The following is a 26,740-nucleotide window of genomic DNA, read 5'->3' as shown; positions in this document are numbered from 1 at the left end:
GCACACAAATTTTAACTGCAAAGCTGTAGAAGTCACTGAAAATGAAAAAATCAATGGCCGCAAGAATCGTCGATGCCGAAGACCAATAGAAAAAAACATAGTCAGTAGACTCCAGAATCGACTCGAAGCAAAAAAAATAGCTTACACTAGTACACCAATAATTGGTACTTGTACTTTTTATACTATTGATTTTGAAGCAACAACCGAAGTAAACAAACTATCATGGAAAAAACAAATTAAGAAAAAAACCATTACCCTGTCAACAACTCTGAGATAACCGTTACACATGAAAAATAATTCTGAAAGTCAGAAAAAATGTAAAGAAAAAAATGTAAGAAACAAGATTGCATATGAAACAGTCATATATGACTGAAATGGTCAAAAAGGCTGCCAATCGTACAGTAACTTGTTAATATGGTTTAGGAATTCCACTCTACCAAAAATTAAGTAAAATTTAGAAAAGCTGCTTCGAAAATGTCGCACGTGATCAAAATATTTCGCTCGCTTAGCGAAATTTTTTTTACACCTACTTTTCTTGATCTCTCAAAAACGCGATATGAACGAAATTCACCCTCACTGCTCTTCAATTATTCAATTGTTTGTCCTTGCATTGACTTCCAAAGAGGCATTGACTTTTGCATCCTTTTTTAAATACACTCCAAAAAATTATCGATCAAAAAAGACGCTCCACCAATACTCCTCTTCGAGTCGTAAAAAAACAATGTCCCCAATTATAGCCGCTAGTGCTTCGCGGCTATTAGAAAGAAGCATTTATCGAATTTGATTTTTTGACTTGTATTTTAAATCTAACTGTTTCTCCCTGGATTTAAAATTAATCCTTTCCTAAGGATGCATCGATTAAGCGACGCTTGTGGCCTTCAATGTAATTGAAACAACTAAAGAAATAAGATAGACAGATTAACTACCAGTCCTTTCATAGACCCCAAGATTTTTTGGGTTTGATTTGAAACCCTAAAAGAGCTTGTTCAAAATTAATATTCGAAAATTCAAAAACTCAAAAATCTTTTACTCAAGAATTAGGGCACTACTTAGATGCACACTATTGACCTTTAACTAATAAATGTTTATAAAATTTAACGTTCATTAAGTGAGTTCAGAAGTGTTTATTTTGATTGAGGTAAGAGAGGCAACTAATATAAAAGCAGAACAAATGGTCTACCGCACACAAATTTTAACTGCAAAGCTGTAGAAGTCACTGAAAATGAAAAAGTCAATGGCCGCAAGAATCGTCGATGCCGAAGACCAATAGAAAAAAACATAGTCAGTAGACTCCAGAATCGACTCGAAGCAAAAAAATAGCTTACACTAGTACACCAATAATTGGTACCTGTACTTTTTTTATACTATTCATTTTGAAGCAACAACCGAAGTAAACAAACTATCATGGAAAAAACAAATTAAGAAAAAAACCATTACCCTGTCAACAACTCTGAGATAACCGTTACACATGAAAAATAATTCTGAAAGTCAGAAAAAATGTAAAGAAAAAAATGTAAGAAACAAGATTGCATATGAAACAGTCATATATGACTGAAATGGTCAAAAAGGCTGCCAATCGTACAGTAACTTGTTAATATGGTTTAGGAATTCCACTTTACCAAAAATGAAGTAAAATTTAGAAAAGCTGCTTCGAAAATGCCCTACGTGATCAAAATATTTCGCTCGCTTAGCGAAATTTTTTTACACCTACTTTTCTCGATCTCTCAAAAACGCGATATGAACGAAATTCACCCTCTCTGCTGTTCAATTATTCAATTGTTTGTCCTTGCATTGACTTCCAAAGAGGCATTGACTTTTGCATCCTTTTTTAAATACACTCCAAAAAATTATCGATCAAAAAAGACGCTCCACCAATACTCCTCTTCGAGTCGTAAAAAAAACAATGAAACAATGTCCCCAATAATAGCCGCTAGCGCTTCGCGGCTATTAAAAAGAAGCATTTATTGAATTTGAGTTTCTGTCTTTTATTTTAAATCTAACTGTTTACCCCTGGATTTAAAAGTAATCCTTTCTTAAGGATGCATCGATTAAGCGACACAGGAGGATCAGACGCCATGCCAATAGACCACAACGTGCCCAGAAGTATCCGAAAGAGAGCCAGCCACATATTCCAACGTCTACCCAGAAGTACTTTCTCTCAGATGAGGCGCCAGTTGAATCGAGCCAGGAGCATGTCTCAAATGTCAATGCCCAGGTTCAGGGCAAACAGACGAAAGCAGAGACCCAAGAGTCGTCCGCCACTGGTGCCCGAGGAAAGTGAGGACTTGCAAGAGACAAATCCACTTTTGCCCGGTATATTTTTTCAGAACGGAACTGTCTCCTTTTCCTCTCGTACTCAAAATTTTGTTTCCATCATACTCTCTGAACAAATCATTAAATGTTTTTGTTCGGATAATGTTATATACATAGTCTAATTAAAGGTAGGACTAACCATGACAATTAATGCATTCCATTATGTAACATGATCAATTAAAGATGATCATAAACTAGTTTAATAAACTAGTGGAAAACAAAGGAATATGCAAATAATTAAGCAATTAAGCACATGTTAACTAGCATAAACGAAAAATATTGTAGTGAATTTAGTTAGGTTAAATGGAGATTTTTCAATAATGCTTTACAGTTTCAAGCCTAAAAATTAACCTACTCGACCGAAAATTTCCAAAAAGGATGAGTAAGTGTTTCACAAAATTTTGCTTAAAAACATTTCTATCCGTCTTTCTGTTTTCTGCTGGTTAAATTTTATTGTGAGATTTATTTTTTGCCGTATCAAAAAGATTTTTGTGAAATTGAAGACTTCGCGCAATTTAGAACTCTGAAAATAGAAAAATCAACTTCCAAAATGTAAAACTAAAATCACAAAAATGTAATCTCTTCTAAATTCTAGAGTTCTTTTTGCGAAAACCTCTTCTCATTTATCCAAACTAACCATTTGAGTGTTTTCAAAACCTTGGAAATGTAAAAATGCCAGTATCACGAAACGAACATCAAATCAAATAAATTCATTTAAAAAAATCTCTTCTTATCTTTTATTTGTATTCTTTATAATGTCAGAGCGGATAGTTTGAACTAATCTTATTTCGTATATAGAAGTAGAGACGAATTTGAAAATAAGAGAGTTTAAGGATTGTCAGGTTTTAATACAATAAAATTTAATACATGAAAACTTTAAAAATTTTTTGGTGATTGTATTTAATTTTGTCTGTGTTTGTATTTATTCGCGTGCGTTTTTTATGTGTGTGGTACATGTGTACGAGAGGGGGAGAAAGGGATATTTAGTGTGAGAGAGATAGTGCACATGTTAGACAGAAATATAGGCAGAGTGCAAAAACTATCGCAAAGAAAAATTAGAAATACTACTTACTATTTGCTGCAAATTGCAGCTTCAAATGTTTTCAATCTTAAAAATCTGTTTTTAAATCCCGCTGCTAACATTGCTGTGTGATTTGAAAATTTAATTGTCCCAGGGTACTCACGAATGATCAAAATTGAAAAGAATTTTCAAAAAACTTTGAAATGTTACGTTTCAACCTTTAGTGTCAAAATTAGTTACGATACAATTGCCTCAAAAAGTCCGGTTAGAAAAAACAAAGAGGAACTAAATTAACCGTGACGAACCTTGAGTAGTGACCAATTGGCAAAACAATAATTTTTTTAAAAATGTTTTTTTTATGTTGGGCTTTGTATTTGTGTGTTGTTGTTTGTTTGTGTAATGTGTGTTGTGTTTGTTTGTATTATTGTGTATTTGTCTCTCTGATTGTACTACACTTATCTTTCTAGAGTTTGCTCTTTTGAAAAAAGAGTGCATGTTTTTGGTTCAAACAGTACAATTAATTTTCTCCAATGCATATAAGTCGCTTTCGGATACTCCCAACGGTTTCTCTGGCAGAATTTAAAAGTTGTTTTTGCAAACTTGAGAGGTATGTTGGAGCATTCTGTCCTACGCACAGAATTGCGCTAGCCGTCTTGTTTCTGGTTTAGATTTAATTTTCGAGTAAAACTTATTAGTGATTCATTCAATGAGTTCAGAACTTTTTGCACAGTGAGATAAAAGCATAGTTAACATTTTTATAAAGCAATATCAGTTTCTAACTTTGTTGCTAAATTTTTGGATAATCGTTACACATTATAGAGTAATAGTCGTAAAATTTTTGTATACAGATTTGGGCAAAATTAAATCGCTCATTGAACTGGGCTTTACAAAACTCACCATATAGCAATTAAATGAGCAGTTTTCAGTTCCTAGTGCACAGTCTGGTTTTATCGAGCCATTTACTAGTATACGAAAGAGGGTAAGAATTCTATGCTTTTGACATTTTAGCTCTAAACGTACTAACTGTCCTACTCAAGTTTCATGTTTGTTTGTTTTTCAGGAACGTCGAGGCCAAGTCCAATCCAACAACAACAGCATATCCGATTCTCAGAAGATCTGCAGAGACAGTCAAGTAACATCAGCCAACAGAGTTCTATTGACGACATCGACTATCCAGAGCAAGACACTGATGAACAACCAGACCAGTACCTCTGGATTGGACAAGATTACGTCAACATCATCAGAAAAGGAAAGAACAAAAATATGTTTCCTCTGTTTTTTAGACTTTTAAGGCGGAATGTTTTTTACAATGTCAATAAAGCAGTCGAGTTCTGCGTACCAACCCTACGAGCTTTCAGCTACGAAGGGCTCCCCCCATGCCCGACGTCTTTGACATAAAATTAAGTCGCTGTTTGATCACATTAAGAGTAGCTCCAATGAACATTTTGACTATAATTAAGAGTTTTGAAGTCCTAGGTTTCTTTGACACTTTCTGAAAACTGCCAAATGTATAGTTCTAACTCCTGCCCAATCCACAGTTGATTAAATTCAAGTTTGTTTGTATTTGCCTAACCACAACACTGTTCCACGTGCATTAGATGATCCAACTTAATCTAATTAAGGGAACATATTTCGATCGTCTTTTAATCAGATCACACCGATGTTAGTCGGCCATTCGAGAACGTAATAGACCGTAACACAACACCACGAATGCCCTGGCACGACGTTTCAAGTGTGGTCTACGGAGCCTGTGCCCGAGACGTCGCCCGACATTTCATCCAGAGATGGAACTTTATCAGAGCTGTTTACAAAAGCCGCAGATTTGGTCTCTACAATGTCCAGAATCATTCGTACCCGCTTTTGATACCCAAAAGCACACGATCTATTCACCCACAAGCTTTCAAGAAACTTTATACTGAAAAAGATACCTTTTTAGCGACATGTCAAGTCGTGCGGTCTCTGGGTCCGTGGTCGGGAGGTTTTGAAACGAAGGTTGAAAGATCAATTTACGAAGCATACATGAACGCAATAGATAAAGCCGAGCATTATATTTACATTGAAAATCAATTTTTTGTGTCATCAACAAGCTACAATGGAATTGTACTTTTCAACCAAATAGCTGCGAAAATTGAGGAGAAAATTGTACAAGCGCATTCCAAAAACAAGACGTTCAGGGTTTATATTGTGCTGCCATTGGTGCCAGGGTTTCCGGGTCAAATTGGGCAAACGGGGGGAGCTGTGCCCCAAAAGATACAAAACTGGATGTATCTAACTCTGTGCAGAGGGAGAGACAATCTTTTCAGTCGGTTATTTCAGAGGGGAATTCCTGTCACAGACTACATATCGGTTCGTTGATTCTATGAACAGCATAGGAAAATTGATTGAAAAAATACTATCAAATTACTGTCTCTTTAGGTAAACATTAATAAGCAAAAACACCCAGTGCCGATCGTTTTCATTCTTCAGTCCGCTGGACTGATCTGCTTTTCAGACCCGGAGTTTTAAAAATCCTGGTGTTTCTCTAAAAGATGCCGAATCTCACTTAAATTTTAACACGATGATATGGAATCTCTCTTACGTATAAAAACGACGATACCGAATCCTTCTTATGTTAAATACCGAACAAAAACGACGATAGCGACAAAAAATTCATAGGAAATTTTGTCGTTTTTGACTAGAAAAGAACGACGATACCGACGATTTCTTATGTTTAAAATTTCTCAACTAGGGATATATAGTTTACTTTAACAAACCTAGTAAACATCAGTGAACAATTCTAAACTTAATGTTAAAAAAATGTATAAACTTTTAAATAATGAACGTTTAAACTGCTTTGACGCTTACATTGATAGCGCTGAGATAAATTAATATATCCTTCCCTGCGGGCAGATCTGTCAACATCTGTCTCAACAAGGAGGGAAAAAAATGGGAATTTAGTTAGTGCAGCATAAACATTGGGATTATTGACAATGTAGGCTTTGTTGAAAATTTGACTTTCTGACTCTCAAATTTAATTATAAAAAACCATTTAACTTATACAGTTCTGCAAATAGAGATTTTTTGTTCACTTTGAAGACTTCGAAGGTTTTTTTCCCATTATAGCCCCCCATGAAATTATAGCTCCCCCTTATGGTATAATTACCATGATTGTGGGGCTATAGGTTATCTGACCATTAAGCTGGGGGGGGATATAATGGGAAAGACCCGACTTCCAGAGAGGCTGAAAAATTCTTCATTTCAACGAAGGCACAATGTCAGTTATCTGAACATATTTGTCACTTTTTTAAGCTCCCATATTCAATTTACCTCTCTAAGCGTGTGTGCCTATTTGTGACAGGTGTGTGGTCTTCGTACACACAGTTTCCTGAACGAGAGACTGGTGAGTGAGATCATCTTTGCACATGACAAGATGATGATAGTGGATGACAGAGTGGCCATCATTGGGAGTGCCAACATCAACGACAGGAGTCTCATGGGAGACAGAGACAGCGAGGTATTCATTGAAATTGATACGCCTGTGACGCATATTTTCCTTATTGTATATAAAAATTGAACGATAATTTCGATCGTTAATAGCGATCGTGGATTTTAGCTTTATGAAACAAATTAGTTTGAGCTTTGTTAGATGCAAGTTAAGAGGGCCGTGGGTGAGTTAAGATAAATGTGCCACAATAACTTTGATATGTATAGTGCTGCTTTTTTTGTTGTTCGGTGACTGGCTGTTTGTTTTCCGTTTTGTATGCTGGAACTGGAGTTGATTGTAGAGACAAATTTCATCCAATTGAATCGAAACTGATACAGCTGGACGACTAATTGAGTTGGCAGTGGTTATACAAAAGATCAGTCTGCAATTGAAGTTCGTTGAGACAGTGGATCAATTTTGTTTACCTTCTTAAAATTGATGTGAATGTGTTTTGATGTAGTTGCTGTTTGCTGCTTCATCATATTTTGCGACATTTCTTTGACTTTTTTCCCTAAATTCTGGTCTTCTCAATCTGCAGAGAAATGACAAATTTCAAGCGCTACTGAACTGTTTGCTTCGTCAGATCAAGCTGGCTTTTCATTGAAATGTCTTTCGCCTTAAACATACTGACGGGAAACTGACTATCATTCTGATTCCGCTTCTGCATTTTGTAACTTTTAAGTTAATCGCTCTCAAAGAATTTTCGCAACAATTATATTTGTCCTGTTATACTTTTATGCAATTTTTCGCTTGACCAAATTTCATTCGACCCTTTTAACTTTTTGTTCATAAAAATGGGACCAACAGGTAAAGACCGGAGAGCATTGAGTGGCCGAGCAGCTCTCGTAGAGCCTTACGCTTTACTGGTCGCTAAATATGCAATTAAACGGAATTGTTTTTGGAGACAATTTCATGGCGTGAAGAACGGTTCTCAATCTTAGCAGTTTGGCCCCCCTCAGTGACCCCCTAACATTCGCCCGTCCACCCCCTCCAATGAGCATCTCTCGTAACGACCACCATCTCTTGACCACCCTCACTGCGCTCCTCCGCTCCCCTAGAATGCTAGCATTTTTGACTTTAGCTGACTACAACGGAAGCCAAACGCTCGCCGCTTGCTTGCAAGCAATATGCCCTATGTTAGTTGGTTATGTTTCTTTTATGGTTGTTTTTGTTGAAAAAATTAAATGGCGTCGATAAAGCGGCTTTGCGGACGTTGGCGACTATAATTGTGACAAATAATCTCAGATTTTATTGTTGTGGGATTTAGCTTGCTTCTTCTTTTGATTAAAAATATTATTTTCGAAGTGTTTAAAAGAATGGTTTCGGTGCTAATACTGAGAAATAATTGACAATATTTAAAATTTGAGTCTAACGTCTAACTTTATTGAAAGAACTCCTTGCAGTGATGTCTGGAAACTTGGCTGCCAAAAGAAGGAACGTTTGCAGCCGTTAATTCAGAAGTATTTCATTTTGGTTGTTTTTTGAGACACTAAAAAGAGCTTGCAAGCAGAGTTCTGTCTGCAACCCAAAATATATTAATTTTTCCGGAAAAATAAAGACATTTGTTCTTTGGGGTTTCACATGAGTTTTTTTGTCTGCATCGTAAGATTAAGAATTGATTAGTCCTTTCCTTTGCGTTGGGTTGCTTTCAACTAAAGTACTGCTCAACTCAATGAGATTGAAATTGACTGACCGTGGTCATGAAGCAGGAAGGTCCAGGAGGGGTTCTCTGAAATTCCAAAAAATGTACTAAAATCTTTTAAAGGTAATAAGCGCGTGTTCCAGACACAAGATTTCAATTCATAAATACGTTTCGTTGGTTACGAATGGCTGTAACCGTTTTCTAAGTAGCTTTTTACCTCTTCATTCTATCATAGATTACTTTAAGTCAACAGGGATAATCAAACAGAAGTGTTGTGGCTATTTGAGAGTAATTATTTCAGTTCTCTAATTGCCACATTTCGTTTCCAACTGTATGCTATGAAATTCCAGAGCTTTATTTCATTTAAAAATGTTCTTTGACTTTTCAGGCTACCAAATGCGCTGCACAGCCCTAACCAATCACATTTAAACATCATGCGACATCATTTAAAATGTTGATTTTTTCCCTGTTAATAGGTGCCGCCGATCAGATCATGTTAAATAAGGCATATTACTTAAAATAGATGGATGATAAAACTTTTGACCTGACAAATTTTTGATACATTAGAGCATTGACATAGCTACCTTTTCTAATAAGAGTACACTTTGTTTGATCTTTTGCGTTTGTGCCCCCAGTACGTTTTGAACCCCCCCCCCATTACAGAGCACGTGTCGTTACATTGTAAATCATTATATGAAAATAAGGCACATGCGTCTGAGGGTGCAAACAATATGCACCCACTAAGCTGGGGGTCCAAACGATACAGATCCCTCTGTTTAGATGGCACTTGTGTTCAGAGATGAAGAATTCATTGAGTCGGAAATGGATGGAAAACCATACGCAGCCGGCAAGTAAGTCAAAAGTCAATTTTTTTCTCAACACTGTTTATCAAAATATTTTTACCCACTAAGTTTTTGCGGGTCTTTCCCATTATAGCCCCCCCCCCCCCAGCTTAGCGGTCAGATAACCTAAAGCCCCCCCCAATCATGGTAATTATACCATAATGGGGGGGGGGGCTATAATGGGAAAGACCCGTTTTTGCAGATGATTTCTAACATAATACTGCGGAATTAGACGTAGAATTCCTGACGCTGACAAGCATTTTTGTGATTTTCGCCAGAGTTTGCCCTCAATTATAAAAGCAGGAGGAGCCATGGTTGTAGTCGCTATAAATAAGAGTTCTTTTGAGTTTTGTAACGATCTTATTTTTCACCAACGCTGTTTCTTATTCACCTGATGTGATGGAAAAGAGGTTCTTATATATACGCTAAGATTGAACATCAAAAATTGCACATTTCGTTTGATTTGGTCTTTGAACTCCTACTCCAACATCGTTGCTTAAACTTGATAACTGTATGCAGTATAATTTAGGTTCTGCTGGGGTCTGAGACAGAAGCTGTTCCGCGAGCACTTGATGACGATAGACGAAACAGTGAAGTATAATGACCCAGTGAGTAGCGATTTCTTCAAGAAGGTCTGGACTGCCACAGCTGCCAAGAACACTAAAGTTTACGATGAAGTGTTCAACGCCGTACCATCCGACAACATTCTCTCATTCGAGGTGAGTTTTGCGTAATCCTTGTCATCAGTTTTTGAAAAGAAAACAACAGTGCGGGTCGTTGTATTGCAATTTTTTCTTCCAAAATCTATCAACTTTAAAGGTAAAAGCGCTGAATGCAATTTAATTTTCTGCAGAGAACTGCGATGAGTTTGTTTAAATGTTATTTTTTACAGCGTTAGCCAAAATTCTTACAAGAATTCAACGCATTCAGCCCAGATCTCATTAAAAATAAGCAGTGATTGACCCTAAAATCTCGGCTCCGGAAAAACATATTATGACCTTTGCAAAAGTGATGAAGGCAATGGGCTTAATCTCAGGGATTGTGAGTTCATGACTTTTTATCATCGATTAAATTTCTTCTTGGAGGATTTTATTGAAAAATATGGATGAAAAAATTTGAATAAAACAGATAAAGTTACCGTTTCTCTTGTTCTATAAATCTTGATTTACAATTGTGTTTTGAGGACAAACAAGAGCGTTCAATTTTTTCCAAAAACAGTTGTTCTTAATTTGCGAAATCTTAATTTTTAATTATTTTGTTGTTTTCGTTATAAACAGTTAGGGATCAATCCAAAAGTTTCATTGTTAAAACTTCTGTAGTTAAAACTCGTAGTTAAATATTCAATGTATCCTTTAATTTTATATAATTATTGTTCCGACACCTCTTGAAGGGGGAGGAACTATATACTCAAATGAGTTTTTTTCAGTCAACTATGACCGACCGATATATTCATTGTAGAAAGTTGTGAGTGCTATCATTAAAAAGCCCATCCAGCGCAGAAAATGGAATTAATAAAGATTATATTTTGAGTTTCGTTTTCTAGAGCGAGTTATCGTAGTTTAAATTTTTGTGAATTTTAGACCGATTTTCGTTTATTTTTTTCACATTTTTCCGGAATTTTTGCCTAAAATTTAGTCAATATTGCTTAAATAAATATGTTAACAATAGTGTTGTTAATTTGATTTTAAAAGACGAGAAATATTGTTGACTGTTTTGATTTGATTTTTTAAAAAAATTTTGGCTAAATATTTCAAAATTCAGCCTTTTTTAAAAAAAATGCTCAAAATAAGTTTCTTTGTTCTACTTTGATTAAATTTGCCGGCAGTGCGCAACCAAAAAACACTAACACAATTCTTTGTAAACTCCTGATGGGGCTGGTCTTACTTCCACTTCCATTGAGAGTGTTCTGGAATTAAAGTTTTGCCGTTTTTTGCTCACTTTTCTCTATGGTTAACTATATCTAAAAAAATCGAAGTGTCCCTGATAGAAAAACAGCAATAGCAAGGCTAATTTTGGCCTAGTCTTGGACTTATCAATCCAGAAATAATACGGATTTTAATCAGTCGGTCTTTTTTAAAAAAAGAAAAATCGATCTTTCCTATGTTAATAAAAAACAGAACTATTCAAATCAAGGCTCACTGGTGATAGTTTAAACTGGCTTCCTAAGTGGTACCAAATCAATTTATCTGGTTTTTACTCGAAAGCATGTGGTCATTTTGACATTTTAAACTTTGATTTCTATTTAAATAATGGCTTTTTGAACTTTGCCAATATTTTTCTCTTAATTTGGTCCACCTGTAGCTCAGTATTAGCAAGGAAAAAATACTTCTTCTCTCTACTAATTTGAAGTTTATTATTTTTTAAGTTGTACGGGTTAAGTTATGGCTTTCGGGCTTTGATACTACCTTTTTACTTTTGTCTTCAACTGTCGTTCTCTTTTTTTCTTTTATTTGTACAAAATTTCCTGGAGAATGACAGGTCTCATTGGCTGTTTATGGTTGATTAGATGAGCCTATATTCTGATTTGAGTAGAGAGCTGATTCGCATTTTTGTTTCTTTTAGATTTTGCTTTTTTTGTTCTTTTTTTTATGTGTATTTGTTCCTTAGTCTCGCCTCTTACAGGTCACATTTGACACTAATATTGTCAAGTGCAGGCGCAAGTGTGCAAAATCTAAAGAAATTACAGAATTTTTAATGACCTTTCTGGCTTCGAAACGGGTTTTTTGCAATAAAACAGTAAACTAATTTCTGATTTTTGTCTTTGTTTGATGTTCTTTTTGTAAACTGAGGACTTATTTTGAAAAACTACAGGCCTCAAGGGCTTCTTTTGGACCACGAAATGAACATATTTAATTTTGTCATTTTGTATTTGATGACTTTCATGACTTCAAAAATAATTGTTTTGGAAAAATACTAAAGTATTTCTTATTTTTTTACCCCTTTTTCTTTTTTGACAATTTTTACCTAGTTACAATAATGAGTCACATAACACATTACACATTATTGTGGTCACATAATACATCATTGACATTCGAAGACGACGCAACCAGACATATTTTGAGGGGCAAAATGTGGCTTTACGGCTTCGACAACGTTTTATCGCAAGTTTCAACTGAATTTTTGTTTGTTGTATCTATTTGTTGTTCTTTTTGTACCTGCATGAGAATTTGAATAAAGACAGGTTTTAATGCCTTCCTATATAGGCATCGGTGTTAAAACATCATTTGGATTTTTTCAGTTGATATCTTTTGGTTTGTTTGATTTTTGATATCTATTGGTTTGTCTATTGGTTTGATTTTTAAATTAATTGTTTTTATAAAAAAGAGCAAATTTATTAACTTTGCTGTTTTTATTCTTTTTTGTCTATTTCTAGCCCAGCTTTAAAATTGAACAAATTGACACAAATTTTGAATGTAATTTAAGTTGACAAAAAATTGACACAAATTTTGAATTGACACAAATTTTGAATGTAATTTAAGTTTGTTGTTGTTGTTTGATTTTGTTTTTCGTCTTGCCTCGCTTTCTTAATAATGGCAGATATCATCAATCTAATGCGGTTTTTATTTATCCCACTGAAGTATTTAAGTTGGAGGCGATATTTTTGTTCATACACCAATTTTTTTTGAAAATTACTTGATTTTTTGGGGGTTCTCCTTCTGTTCCTCATTTGGTAGACAATTATGCCAAAAATGAAATGTGGATGAGCGGGGTCGGAACTTTTTGTGCGAATGTACATTACCGAGCCTCCTTGTTTCCTTTTGTTTTTAGACACCAGCTGAAGAGCTTCAGATTCCTTTAAGGAAGTCGATGCTTGAGATCAGTTATTTTGGCTCTTCCGTTTTACAGCCGAAAGGTTTTAAAACTTTTGACTTGGTCATAAATCTTGACGTTCATTATTGTTTTCAGAATGTAACCGAAGTACAATATTGTATTTCATAAAAAAGTATTTTTTTTGTAAAAATGAGGTCCTTTTTTGAAATAAACAAAGAAAAGAAACTCAACAAAAGAGGAGGCAATTGATAGAGAAGGTTTATACTTTTATCAAGTGTTTTATATCACCGGAATTGACTACCAGGAAAAAATCAGTACTCAACCATAGTTATTCAATTCTCTTTTTAAAATTCTTACTCAACTTTATGATGATGTCGTATTTTGACTATTCGATATAATGCAAAACACAAAAAAGTCTAATAAAAAATTACTTCAAGTATTTACTGCAAATCTACTTCATATTTACTTCAAAAAGTTTACTTCAATTTGTTTACTGCAAATCTACTTCAACTATATTAATAAAATCAGTTTACTTTGAGTCATAGTAAAATGTAGCTTGATGTGAGCCTGGTCATTAAAAGGGCATTCTGGGCGTATTCTTAAGTTCTCATCTAAATTATAGCACTGACTCCTAGCCTCGGGATCCCGAAACAAAAACACCTCGTATTAGTGAGGTTCTGAAACGATACTAGCACCTAGTAACTCGGCTGAAACTAACCTTTTCGTTCACATGATAATGAAAAATTTGCACACATGTTATTTTAAATATCGGTTTACCCGATGCTCCGAAAATGATTTTAAAATTACTCCTGAAATGATTTCAGGAGCTGCGTGATCATTTACGGAAACCCAAACTAGCAGAAGACCCGGCTCAGAAAACAACGTGTACCTTGAGGCTCACTCGAGAAGTTCAGGGATATCTAGTGCTATTCCCAACTCAGTATCTTAGGAATCAAGACATTGGACGAGAACGCATTTTCAAAGAGAGCGTTGCTCCTGAAACATTATGGTGCTAGCTTTGCTTAAATTATATCTGCTTGATTACTCGATTCTTCAGAATGCATTCCAAAAAAAATTTTCAACACATTTTCAAGTCAAGCGGTTTGTAATAGTATGAAGAAAATCGCCTTCTCAAAATGTTCGCTGTTTATGCACACTGAGAGTCTTTTTGGATTTTTACAAAGTTTTAACCAAGACTTGCATTTCAACTTGCACGTCAAAGCGTTTCATTTAGACTGCTAATATAATTTATTTATGTCACTTTTTACAATTAGCGCAGACTTGCATTTAGACTTGCACGTCTAGGCCAAGACTTGCATTTAGACTTGCACGTCTAGGCCAAGACTTGCATTTAGACTTGCACGTCTAGGCCAAGACTTGCATTTATACTGGCAAGTGTAAAAAGTGACATGATCATAGCTCTGAATCAGTACTGATATAAGACTTGCAATTTGACGTGCCCAGTACTGATATTGATTTGCCGTTCAGTCCTGGCAGTCAAAGTGCAAGTTTTAGTCACGACGTACACGTCTAATTGCAAGTCTTCACTAAGACGTGCATGTCGAAATGTTTCTCTAGGCTATGATGTGCAGTTATACTTAGACATCATGACCAAGTTTTGACAAGTTCCAAAAACGTTCAGATATAGACCAAGAAATTGTCAAAATTAGTTCACAGAAAAGCTGCAAAACTGGGGGAAATAGTCGAAAATAAGACTAAAATACGCCACAAAATTGTCAAAAATCGGTCCGGAAAACACATAAAAAGACGGGACATTGTCAGAAATATGTTGAAAAAATGCCAAAAACAAAACCGCAGAGCTTCCAAAATAGAGATCTATGTCAGAAAATAAAACCAAAAAAAACGCATTATTAGTAGCTTTGATAAACGTTAGAAATTTAGATTAAAAGAATTTTAAAACTGAATGTTGTTACTCTTCAAAGTGCATCGAAGTGTCTCCCAATTAGAGAGTATAAAAGTACTTTCATTTTAGTTTTTCGAGGTTGACACCGTTCTTTCCAGAGTTATTTGCTGAGCAACTGCTCTAGGTAAACTGATTGAATATTTTGAGCGAACATTAAAACTAGCCTAGGGAAATCAAAAAGATGTCCAGCCAAATATTGAAAAAACAGCGAAAGTTCTTAAAACCAAACAATTTGTTTTTGTCTGGAAAAGCAAAATGAACAGTCTGAAAATGCAATTCAAAAATAATTGAATGAAAACTAAAAACCTACAGTTGATTAGCGGACCAATTGGACTGGACAATCTAAAAACAAGAAAAACAGTTTAGAAAATTATTATCAAAATTAAAAATAGCTTTTACATTGTCAATACTTGGGTACAATTGTATTGTTGACCAAGTTTTCTTTCTTTATGCAAGGGAGACATATCAAGGCAGGTATAAGGACAACAAAAACTGTCAAAAATTTTAAAAATGGCAAAATACTGACAATTTTGAAGAAGTTTATGGATGTTTATTTTTTGGATGCCAGTATTTTTTAGTTTACTTCAACTAAAACAAAACAAAACACAAAATTTCCAAATTTTTTAAATGGCGGCAAACATCCTAGGTAAATTGCCTTAATTTATTTATGCTGAAGTTGTCCCTATAATTTGTTAGGCCAACTAATATCAGAAAAAAATAATAAGCCTAACAAAGACTAAAAACAGAAAAGAGACAAAGAGAAGCAAAAAGACAAAATATATAAAGGAAAGAATAGAAAATGATCGTATTTTATCAACAAATTTCATATATTCTCGACAGTAAAATCATCCAAGCAATTTTGAGCAAGCAAAAAGGATCTTCAAATGACATATATCAAATTTGCTTGACGTTATTTTAAATAAAAAGCTAAAAAACGTACAGAATAACTTGAAAATTACCTCACTTAAGCTCAAAATTTTGAAAATTGACGTTTTCATAATTTTAGACTTTCTACTCAAATTAGTCTCTCTAAGAAATCAAAACAAGAGTAGTATGAAGTTCTCAATCCTCATATTTGAGAACTGGAGGCACTATTTGATAGGATAGTAGTGAGTGTTGTCTTGCTTCTGAAAACCTATCGTAAGCAATGAGTACTGTTGAATTGGGGTTTCCTGAGAAAAAAGTTTCAACATGCAGAAAGAATCTTTGTCCGCTTACTTTTCTTTTTAATTTTTGGTACAAAATTCGTTGAAAATTTTTAAAAAGAAATTATTTTTGCAAAAATACGAAAAAATAGGCTCATTTTCTACAGGTTTTGTGACATAAGAAAAGAAAATACCTCGGAAAAATGATTTGAAAAGTTGTTGCCTGCAAAAAACTTCAAATGAAAGATATCAAATTTGATTGAAGTTATGTTAAATAAAAAGCTAAAAAATGTACAGAATAACTTGAAAATTACCTCATTTAAGCTCAAAATTTTGAAAATTGACGTTTTCATAATTTTAGACTTTCTATTCAAATTAGGCACTCTTTACACTTCAAAGCTACTAACACTAGCATAGGTTTAAAATTGAACTGAATACCACTCGTATTTACCTGTCTGTCACGTTTGAAAGCTGAAAGTAATCAGAGAAATTGTGTGGTGGTACGGCTATATTAATGTGACACTGCCATTAACGCAGCAATTAGACCAGGCTAGCTCCTAAGGATGTTTAATTACGAGAAATTTTTATGTAATAAAAAAAATTCAACCTTAAAAAGAATTTACAATTGTTCATTCATATCTTCCTTTTTGGACAGTTAGGATGATCACGAAACTTCATTTGTTAGGCAGCAGTTGTTTTAAGCCTTATTGTTCTAAGCTTTAGATAAGTAGCATCAGTTTATTTTAACACTACAATGAGGCTAATTTTTTGTGTAGTTAAAATAATTAGCTGAACAAGTCCACAAAAAATCCTCCAACTAGATGTGCTCTATCATCAATTTCCGAGCAACCATATGTTAATTTAACGCAATTTTTTTAGACTGTAAACGCTCGAACTTATATTTGGAAAAAAAAATAGTTTAAATATGTTTTGAGCATATTTTGATTCAAAGTTTGAAAACTTTAAAGATACCAATCCTGAGTTTTTAAAAATCCCCGATAACCAAGAAATTTCCTACAGCAAAGATTAAATGATCATATTGGCTGAGCGGAAGCGTGGAAAATTAAAAAGTGAAAAATTTAAAGTCTCCATATCCCCTGAAAAAATGAAATTCTTAAAAGACATCTCAGTTATATCAATTTTCCATGCTGTTTCTGTGCTTCTTTTGTATCTCTCGACAGAAGATATGTCTCTCTAGAAAATCAAAACAAGAGTAGTATGAAGTTCTCAATCCTCATATTAGAGAACTGGAGGTACTATTTGAAAGGATAGTAGTGAGTGTTGTCTTGCTTCTGTAAACCTATCGTAAGCAATGAGTACTGTTGGGGTTTCCTGAGAAAAAAGATTTAACTTTCAGACAAAATCGTTGTCCGCTTACTTTTCTTCTTAATTTTTGGTACAAAATTCTTTGAAAATTTTTGTGAAGAGTCGAAAATAGGCACCAAAATGTTTTCAAAATTGTATTAGTCCGTAACCATTCTCATCCCATTCATTTCTCATATTGATTCTCAATCTTGTCATATTGATTTCCATCATAATGATCAAACTGAGTACGCTAAACTTTTGCTTGGTATTATTCAAAATTTCATTGAAAAGATGAGAGTTTCGGTTTTGCCATAATAATTTAATTGAACCGCGCTTCCAATTAATAATCTAAAGTTTGGGTTTGTTAATGTTCCGGGAACAAGTTTTGTTAATCCTCTGTAAACAATAAATTTCTAAATGAATGACTTTTGGGCCCAGATTAAGTTGAGAAAATGTAAAAATTTATGCTAAAGCGGCCTTTCAGTACGCGTATATCGTTGTATTTTATTATCAGTTTTGCGTTTGTGCACTAGTTGGAAAATATTTGTCCTCCAAGTATTTTCTCATATTTTGTAATTTTTTGAAGTCGTTCTTCCAAACATTTTTTAGAGGATTTGTTCTTGAGTAGTTGGTCTGTTGTGATTGTTACTCTTAAGTTTAAGAGAATCTAAGGTAACGATTTGCCATATAGCCAAAATAACTAGGCGGAGAGGAGAGATTAAGGTATCTTTTTGACATCAGGAACTCTTGAACAAACTTGAATTTCTTCCATGTGTTTGCAATGGGAAATCGAGATGTAAATGAGATATAATTATTCAAAACGCTAGTCGGTTTTTCTTAATTTTCTGTCTTCGATTTCATTCTTTGACATCAAAGATTTATAGGCAAAAAGTTTTTTATCACAAATGCTTTTGTAGCACTGCCCTGAAATTTTATGAAGTTGACAAAACTTGCAAAATGTGGGCGATTTGGTTAACCAAAAATTTGGAAGCTTAAAATGACCTTGAGCTTGAAATGACCTTGAAGTGTGCTGAAATGCGCTGAAAATTCAGCGCATTTCATGCAAAGTTTCAGCGCATTTCAGCACATTTCAGCGCATTATGTAAGGTTTTTGCTCTGAATTTCTAGAAAAATCTGCGTATTTCAGCGCAATTCTTACAAAGTTCCAGCGCATTTCAGCGCATTATTAGGTAAGGTTTTTGGGCTGAATTTTTGAATTTTCAGCGACTTCTCCACATTTCAGCGCATTCAGCGCATTTCTTACAACGTTCCAGCGCATTTCAGCGCATTATTAGGTAAGCTTTTTGCGCTGAAATTTTGAATTTTCAGCGCCTTCTCCACATTTCAGCGCATTTCAGCGCATTCAGCGCATTTGTTACATAAATAATGCGCTGAAACGGCGCTGACATCTCGATCCGGGAGGTGACGGGCGCAAAAGAAAAACATGATAGAAAAGAAAACATAATTTTTCTCATTGGCATCTTTGCATTGCTTGCACTTTGAGCCTCCGACATTCCTTTTCTTTATCTCCCGCCACCCTGTGCAGTTCAGTCAATATCCGCAATAGCTGTGAAGTAGAGTTCTCTGAAGACAAATAACTACCAACACACAGAGCTGTTACCACAGAGCCCCAAGTAACCCAGCCTGCCATGAGTTAAGGGCACCCCCCATTTTTGCACAAATTGCAGCCATCCCAGCTGTAAAAGCTGCAACTTGTTCTACAGCTTGCACAGTTCTATGATTGCCAGCCAGGGAGTATGCCAAAGTTCCCTCTCTGATTCCTGTTAAAACTGGATCTTTGAGAGATCTTCGCACGAATTCCTCCAGTTGTCCTCCCTGAATCCTATTTGCAATCTCAAGAGCTTGAACACTGTCGCGGTCCAACCCAAACTGCTGCATATAGGTAAAAATTTCTCTTGTCAAAATGACCTCTGCTGATTCCATAAAGGATCCGAGTACGGGCACTCCAGTGCTGATGGCTGCCAATTGAGAAACTGTTGGGATCCTTTTCTTGAGCTCCTCGTATTTCATCTGAAGAACTTGATCACATGTCACGTTCAGCTGGTAGATTAAAGCCTCACGCTTTGCAACGTGGCACATATCTAGCAGCGCTTGTCTGAATTGGGCAAAGTCGTGACGATCTGTATCGTAATTATTCACCAAGAACAGCCGCAAATCGTTCATCCGGTCGGGTGCCAAATTTCTGAGGTTCCCCAGCAACTGGGTACGGACAGATCCAAAAACATGAGCTTCCTCTCTATTTTGATTTGCGCCTCGGCGAATATCTTCGTCAATACAAGTTCGCACAACCAAAAATTTCCGTTGAAACCTTAGAACCTCGTTGAACAAAGATTCGAATACAGCGTCAACTACGCCGCTCAGAACGAGTATGAACAAGTCGTAGTTGTACGTGCCATGCTCAGTTTCACTCATGTATTGATCATGGCCCCTCCTCCGTTTGCCTTTTATGTCCCACATTATCAGATTATGTCCTCTGTTAACCTGAATACCCCAATTTTTCCACTTTTTGTGAGTTTTGAGTTTGTTGCAGTATGCAGTTTATATTTTCAGGAGAAAACATGTAATATCAGGGGTATAACCGTTAGGTCAAATATCCACATATATTTATCGAACATAATAGCAATCATCAGCGTTTACTGATTTTAAGTTAGAGCAATCGAGAGCGTATTCACTCTAATATACAAATAAAATAAAGGCTTCAAATTTTATGTTTAACGGCATCTGTCAAATTGGCTTGTTACAAAAGAGGAATTTATACCCGTCTTCATAAGCTCGTTGATAATTATAGAACTCTTATCTGAGTCAGACTATCTACTCAGATAAGAGTTCTATAATTGAGCTCATTCTCAACGAGCCTATGAAGACAGGTATAAATTCCTCATTTCAGCCAATTTGAAAAATGCCAATTTCATAAATTCCTCATTTCAGACAATTTGATAAATTCTAGTTTTCTAAGTTTTTAAGATTTTGATCTTTTTGATCCGATCCACTTTAATGGGAGAGGAGTTATATACTCAATTTGTTTTTTTGTTCAGTCATATTATCCCGATTGATATATCCATCGTAGAGTCCTGTGAGTGGTATCATTAGAAATCCTGTCCAGCGAAGAGTATCCAATTAAATTTTTTGAATTTCGTTTTCCCACAAAGTTATTGAGGTTAAAAGTTTTGTGAGCATAGGACCTAATTTCGTTGTTTTTGTTCACATTTTTCATTGTCTTTTTGGTTTTATCTCTAAAAGATGCAAGAGTGTTGCTGGGATGTTTAATCAAATTTTGTCCTTAAAACTGTTGATACTTTTCTCAGCCTTTTTTCATTAAAAGTGACACAAAATAAGCCTCTTCGTCTACATTAAATTTGACCAATAAAGACAGCAATTCCTGATTCAAAAAGGGGTAGTTTTACTTGAGTTTTTCATAGAAGTGCTCTTGAAGTAAAATTTTGAGGAATCTAACTCGATAATCATACACAATGCGTGTATTAGTTTTCATATTCTTTGTTTTGCATGATCCTCATTATCCATAACACTCGGAACCATTACGTGTTGCAAATGGACTAACAGCAATGGCATAGCTGATGTCGGTCTAATCGTTGTTTTTGCTCCAATTAAAGTACAGATTACACTCAGTCGGTGTCTTTTTTGTGTTTGTGTTCGCATTTTTTGCTTTGCTTACGTTAATTTCAAAACAAAGCTATCCAAATCAAAGCACTCTAGTGACAGAGACAATCGTAAGGCGTTCATGAAAACCCATCCAATTTTTTCGGTCGGAAGCTTATGGTTGTTTTGGCTTAACATATATAGAGGTTTCCGTTATATGTATTAAAAAAATTTTGATATATCGAATGAAAACTAGAGATTCTGTATTTCTACCTCCGGGAACAGCGTGTATGATAAAAAAGATATCTGGGAACTTAATGTGAACTTCATAGAATTGAAATTTTAGAATCTCGTTGAACAAAGATTCGAATACAACATGAATTTCGCGGCATAGAACGAGTATGAACAAGTTGTAGCTGTACGTGTTATGTTCAGTTCTACTCATGTATTGGTCATGGTCCCACCTCTGTTTGCTTTTTATGTCACACGTGATCAGATTATGAACTCTGTTAACGTGAACACCCCAATTTTTTTTTACTTTTTGTTAGTATTTGCTAAATTTTGAGTTTGCTTTATTCTGCAGTACTTTTTTCAAGAGGAAACATGTTAGCTCATGAGTATAACCGTTAAGTTAAATTTTCACAAATATTTAGTGAAGATAGTAGCAATTATCAAAGTTTATTGATTTTAAGTTAGAGCAATCGAGAACGTATTCACTCTCTAGACAAGAATAAGGATTCAAATTGTAAGTCTAAGAGCATTTTGTTTTCAATTTCGCTGAAAAGAGGACGTTATACCCGTCTTCAAAGTTTGTTGACATCTTTAGAATTCTTATATGAGTAGGTAGTCTGTTCTAGTTCTCTAAGTTTTTAAGATTTTCATCTTTTTGATCCGATCCACTTTAATAAAGAGGAGTTACAAACTCCATTTTGGTTTTTTTGTTCAGTCATATTATGCCGATTTATATATTCATCGTAGGGTCCTGTGAGTGGTATCACTAGAAGCCTGTCCAGAAAAGAGTTTGCAATTAATTTTTTTTTGGATTTTTGTTTATTTTTCCACAAATTTATTGAGGTTTAGAGTTTTGTGAACACAGGACTTAAACTTGTTGTTTTTTTTCACATTTTCCATTGTGTTTTTGATTTTATCTCTAAAGGATAAAAATATATTGCTGGGCTGTTTGGTCAAATTTTTTAGACTAAAATTGTTGATAATCAGCCTTTTTCATTGAAAGTAACACGAAATAAGCTTCTTCGTCTACTTTGTTTAAATTTGACCAATAAACACACCTAAAAACTACTGACACAATTTTTCTTGATTCGAAAAGGGCTCGTTTGGCTTGATTTTTTCTGAGAGCGCTCTTGAATTAAAATTTTGACGAATATTTGTTAAATTAACTCAATAATAATCCAAAATGCTTCAATTATTTTTGATATTCTTTTTTTTACATGATCCACAATATCCAAAACATTTGGAGTAATTACGTTTTCCTATTGGACAAACAGCAATGGAAAAGCCGGTTTAGGTCTAACCGTTGTTTAGGGTCCAAATACAATTCAGATTACTCGCAGTCGCTGTCTTTTATAAAATTGTGTTCGCAATTTCTGCTTTTTTAAGTTAATTTCAGAACAAAACTATTCAAATCAAGGCATTTTAATGACAGAGACAATGGGAAGACTTTTCACGAAAATCTATCCATTTTTTGGCCGAAAGGATATGGTCGTTTTGGTTTAATATATATAAAGGTTTCCGTTAAGTGTTTTTAAAGATCATGAATATGTCGAATGAAAACTAACGATTCCGTATTTCTACCATCGGGAACAGCGTGTATGATAAAGAAGATATCTGAGAATATGGAATGAACTTTCTAGAATTGAGACAGAGGAATAAAGGAATACCAGAAAGATTGGTTTCTGAAAAAAGCTGACTTTTGTTCAAAAAATAATTTTCGTTTTAATAAGCAACAAAATAAATTTGCGATTTTTTTTTCAAAAAGCTGCTCAGATGTTCGTGTACAGATACGGGAAAATAGGTTTTTAGAGTTGATGTTGCCCTTTTTTGTTGTTTTGTTTTTGTTTTAAATGTGCCTGCTTAAGGAATTTGCTTGAATACAATCAATAAATTGAGTTGTAGATTCAAAGTTTCAAAGTATCAAATTCGACAATTCAAAGTTTTTCATAAGTCCGTTTATGAAACAAGTTTTGTTTTACTTTAGTTTCGGTTATCCTAGTTTTTTTATGAATATAAACTGTTTTAATTGGAACCACATTTATGATATCAGAGGCAGTTGCAAAAACTCGACTCAGTTAAAGAAACCACAAATTTATATGGAAAAACGCAAATTCTCCTCCCCCCCCCCCAAAAAAATACAGCTTTCATGCTTGCTGAATGTCTCTCATGATGAAGTGTACGAGCATTGATCAGACTCTTTGGGGGCTCTGGGCACCTGTGGTACCAGGCCATCCTAACCAAAATTTGCTCTGATGAGACCAACTGGAGCAGAGAAAGCTGGGGCAGGTTCTTTTATAGACCTGGAATTATTCAAAGACCTATTATTCCAGGTGAGAGAGGGGTAAATACTGAATGAAATGACGCGGTCGAGGACCCTAGTTAAAGTCAATGCAAATTGTTTTCATAAGTGCTACGGTTGCGAGCGTAGATCCAGGACACGTTTTATTGTCCAGCCAAATTCCAGGACTAGTTTTATTGTTCAGACAAGTTCCAGCACACATTTTATTATCAAGCCAAATTCAGGGACGGTGTTTTTTAGTTTTTTTTAGTTCCAGCCAATTTCGAGGACATCATTGAAAGTCTCGACAAATTCTTTTCATATCAAAAATCTGTACAAGACACTCTTTTACGCTTCATATCGGTCGAGGACGTTCTTTTAATAACTCCAGGTCTAGACAAGGAGGGACTTGATTCGATCAGAGGGGAGTCGACTTGAGTTGCCCAGAAGTTCTTAAACCTACTTGGATCGGTAACTGGGTATACCCTGACGAAGCGTGCACTTGATTGGCAGTGGTACTGGATGAAATGTATTTTTCAGAGACGAAGATTTAAAGTTCATTTGTGAGATATTTCGTAAAAAGTTTTTTCCTATTTCAAATTCTCGACAGAAATAAGGACGTATGGAAAAACTTTGTTTGGTTTTGTTTGGTTGATCGAAAACAGATCATAAATCTGCTCGAGTTACTGAGACCATCGAGGGGTTTGATGTTGTGATTCGATCAGTGAAAAATTGAGCGAGCGACGGGACTTTACAAAAGACCAGAAATGAAGCTCTCGTCTTTAATACCAAGCGGAGTTGTTTTTACAGCTTACTTAAAAAACAAGCGTTTTCAAGAAAAACGAGGACCAATAAATGGCAAGCATGACAAGCGAAATTTAATGCTGCGTTTTTTCAAAGCCGTATCAAAATGTTTAAGCCTGTCAATATATTTTGTAATCATTCATCGTACGTGAAGATCATACGGAAAAAATGCAAAACTAAAACTCAAACTCGAACTACCTGCATTATAACTAAAATCTTTATCGCGACTTAAGGTACTACTTGAGCAAATTCAAGCTAGTTGTCTGATTCGTTACTATTGGTTCACGACAATTTCACGTGGTTGTGAAGGAAAGTCAGCAACTGTTCTACACAGTTCCGAGATTCACTATGAACTCAAAAAATTACCACCGACAAAAAAGAAGAAAAAGCGGCGAAATCAAAAAAATAAATCAAGACTGCACATAAATATCAAAAAGCTCCCAAGCATGCAGTTACTTGATAAACCACATTGCCTGAAAAGTCGAAGTAAAACTAAAAAATCTGCTTCGAAGAACCAGCACATGATGAAAAAATTTTTGCTTGCTCAGCAAAGTTTTTTTCACACCTACTTTTCATTCTCTCTGTCTCTCCAAGAGGCAGTGAAATCAAAAAATACTCTTCACTCTCTGTTCTTCATTGCTTTTCAGACGTTTGATCTAAACACTTAGTTATCACATGCTGCATTATTTTTAACACTCTGTTTTAAAAACATTCCAAAAAATTCTCGATAAAAAAGAGATGCTCCACCAGAACTCATCCTAAGTGGTAAAAAAAAGACAACGCCCAAACACACTCCAAAAGCGCAGCCTTTCGTTCTCAAAAACCAAGTATGATTAGAAAATCCTTCTCTCATCTCTCTCTCTCTCTCTCTCTCTCTCTTTCACTCTCTCTCGCTCTCGCTCTCTCTCTCTCTCTCTCTCTCTCTCTCTCTCTCTCTCTGCTCTTCAATTCGTTCAACCATTTGACCTAAACACTTAGTTATCACATGCTGCATTGACTTTTACTTCCGGTTTTAAATACACTCCAAATAAATTGGAGTGTAAAAAAATTTATAAGCCAAAAATAAGAAATATCTTTTTTCCTGAAAAAAATTCCACAGATTGTACTGCTCAGAATCATAAGCTACCGCCCTAGTCGAGACCTGAAATTTATGAAAAGACCTATTAACTCCAGGTTGGGGGTAAATATTGAATTAAATTACACGGTCGAGGACCCTAGTTAAATTCGAGGCTAATTCTTTCCATAAGTCCAGCCACATTCTTTTCATGTGCAAAAATGAGGCCAACTAAAAAGTTCCGACACCATCCGGGTTCGAACTCTTGCCCTTCTTAAATCACCCCAAATGCTTAACCGATTGCAGAAAATTGAAAACAAGTGATTATAACGGTCACGAGCGTAATTACAGGACATGTTTTATTGTCTAGCCAAACTCCAGAACACCTTTGTGGTCCAGTCAAATTCCAGAACACCTTTATTGTCCAGCCAAATTCCAGGACCTATGTTTTAGTTCCAGCCAAATTCTAGGACAGTTGTCTTAGTTCCAGCCAAAGTAAATCACATTAGGTCCAGACAAATTCTTTTCATACCCAATATCTTTCGAGGACAGTCTTTTAATATTTCCAGGTCTCGACTAGGGCGAAGAACAAATAGTTATAATACCTGATAAGGTTCAGCTGGTTTCTCAACCGTCTCATTGGGCTCAACTTGCGCTAATGGTTGACCCAAAACAGCATTGACCAAGGAAGATTTCCCCGATTTGGCGGCTCCGATGAAAGCGGCATTCACTTTCAGATTTCTGAATTCGTTCAAGTCCTTATTGAGTTGCTCATACAGCTGTTCTGGATTGAGATTATCTCTGTATCGCTTAAAGTTCTCAGCTTCGTTTTTGGTCCGTTGCTGATCTCTCAAACCAGCCATAATATAACTACTTTGCACAGCGCGCAACGTGATGTCAATAACGTGATATGCTACTATAAATAGAACTGTTTACTTATCATTAGGTGTTTGGTAGCTGTTAGAGAGAAAAGCTTGACTTGATAGTAATTCATCTGTTATATTCAGATTTGATATGATTTGTTATGAGAAATAAGGTTCTGTAGTATAACAGTAAAACATGTGAGTGCATTCCGTTTATAATTAGTTCAAAAAAGTTGCAGCGCAACCGAACGTTCGAAAAACTTGACACATCCAAATAAACTTCATTAATGTTTAGACAATCTCTACACTCTTGCAACACGATTCAGAACTTGCACGAACCTTCAAGTAAAAAAGAATCTTGCCTGAAAATGAAAAGACCGTTCACAGCTCTAGAAAGTGATGACTGCAAGAATAGCTGTCTATCTTTTATTTTATATGAAAAAGCTATCGCTGGGCAGTTAGTTGA

The 26,740-nt window shown here is 35.1% G+C and overlaps 2 protein-coding genes across 5 annotated transcripts in view; one reads left to right on the top strand and one right to left on the bottom strand.

Moving 5' to 3' along the window:
• LOC142344581 (phospholipase D1-like) overlaps window positions 1-14,139 on the top strand; it is a 50,867-nt gene extending 36,728 nt beyond the window's left edge. For 3 of the 4 annotated variants that reach the window (XM_075396363.1, XM_075396362.1, XM_075396364.1), the window contains exons 9-15: window positions 2,039-2,313; window positions 4,395-4,583; window positions 4,986-5,680; window positions 6,672-6,827; window positions 9,220-9,290; window positions 9,811-10,000; window positions 13,877-14,139. In XM_075396363.1, the coding sequence (XP_075252478.1) occupies window positions 2,039-2,313; window positions 4,395-4,583; window positions 4,986-5,680; window positions 6,672-6,827; window positions 9,220-9,290; window positions 9,811-10,000; window positions 13,877-14,068 (1,768 nt within the window). In that variant the 3' untranslated portion in view covers window positions 14,069-14,139. The remainder of the gene's footprint in view (window positions 1-2,038; window positions 2,314-4,394; window positions 4,584-4,985; window positions 5,681-6,671; window positions 6,828-9,219; window positions 9,291-9,810; window positions 10,001-13,876) is intronic. The other variant, XM_075396365.1, reaches the window with a different exon arrangement.
• A 4,690-nt stretch (window positions 14,140-18,829) lies between these two features.
• Window positions 18,830-26,286, bottom strand: LOC142344004 (interferon-inducible GTPase 5-like). Its single transcript, XM_075395443.1, has 2 exons — window positions 26,017-26,286; window positions 18,830-19,928 (listed from the first exon to the last, which is right to left on the bottom strand). Exons 1-2 carry the CDS (start codon window positions 26,272-26,274, stop codon window positions 19,044-19,046), a joined length of 1,143 nt encoding a protein of 380 aa, XP_075251558.1. The 5' UTR covers window positions 26,275-26,286; the 3' UTR covers window positions 18,830-19,043.
• Window positions 26,287-26,740: the final 454 nt, after the last annotated feature.

Source organism: Convolutriloba macropyga, chromosome 8, assembly GCF_964194025.1.
Source record: "Convolutriloba macropyga chromosome 8, txConMacr16.3, whole genome shotgun sequence".
Taxonomy (NCBI): Eukaryota; Metazoa; Xenacoelomorpha; order Acoela; family Convolutidae; genus Convolutriloba; species Convolutriloba macropyga.
This window is presented reverse-complemented; position numbering and strand designations above follow the sequence as displayed.

Coding starts and splice junctions, on each gene's coding strand:
- LOC142344004 (XM_075395443.1), bottom strand. CDS start 26,274: ATGGCTGGTTTGAGAGATCAGCAACGGACCAAAAACGAAGCTGAGAAC. Junction 19,929..26,016: donor AACCAGCTGAACCTTATCAG/GTATTATAACTA, acceptor TGGGGTATTCAG/GTTAACAGAGGACATAATCT.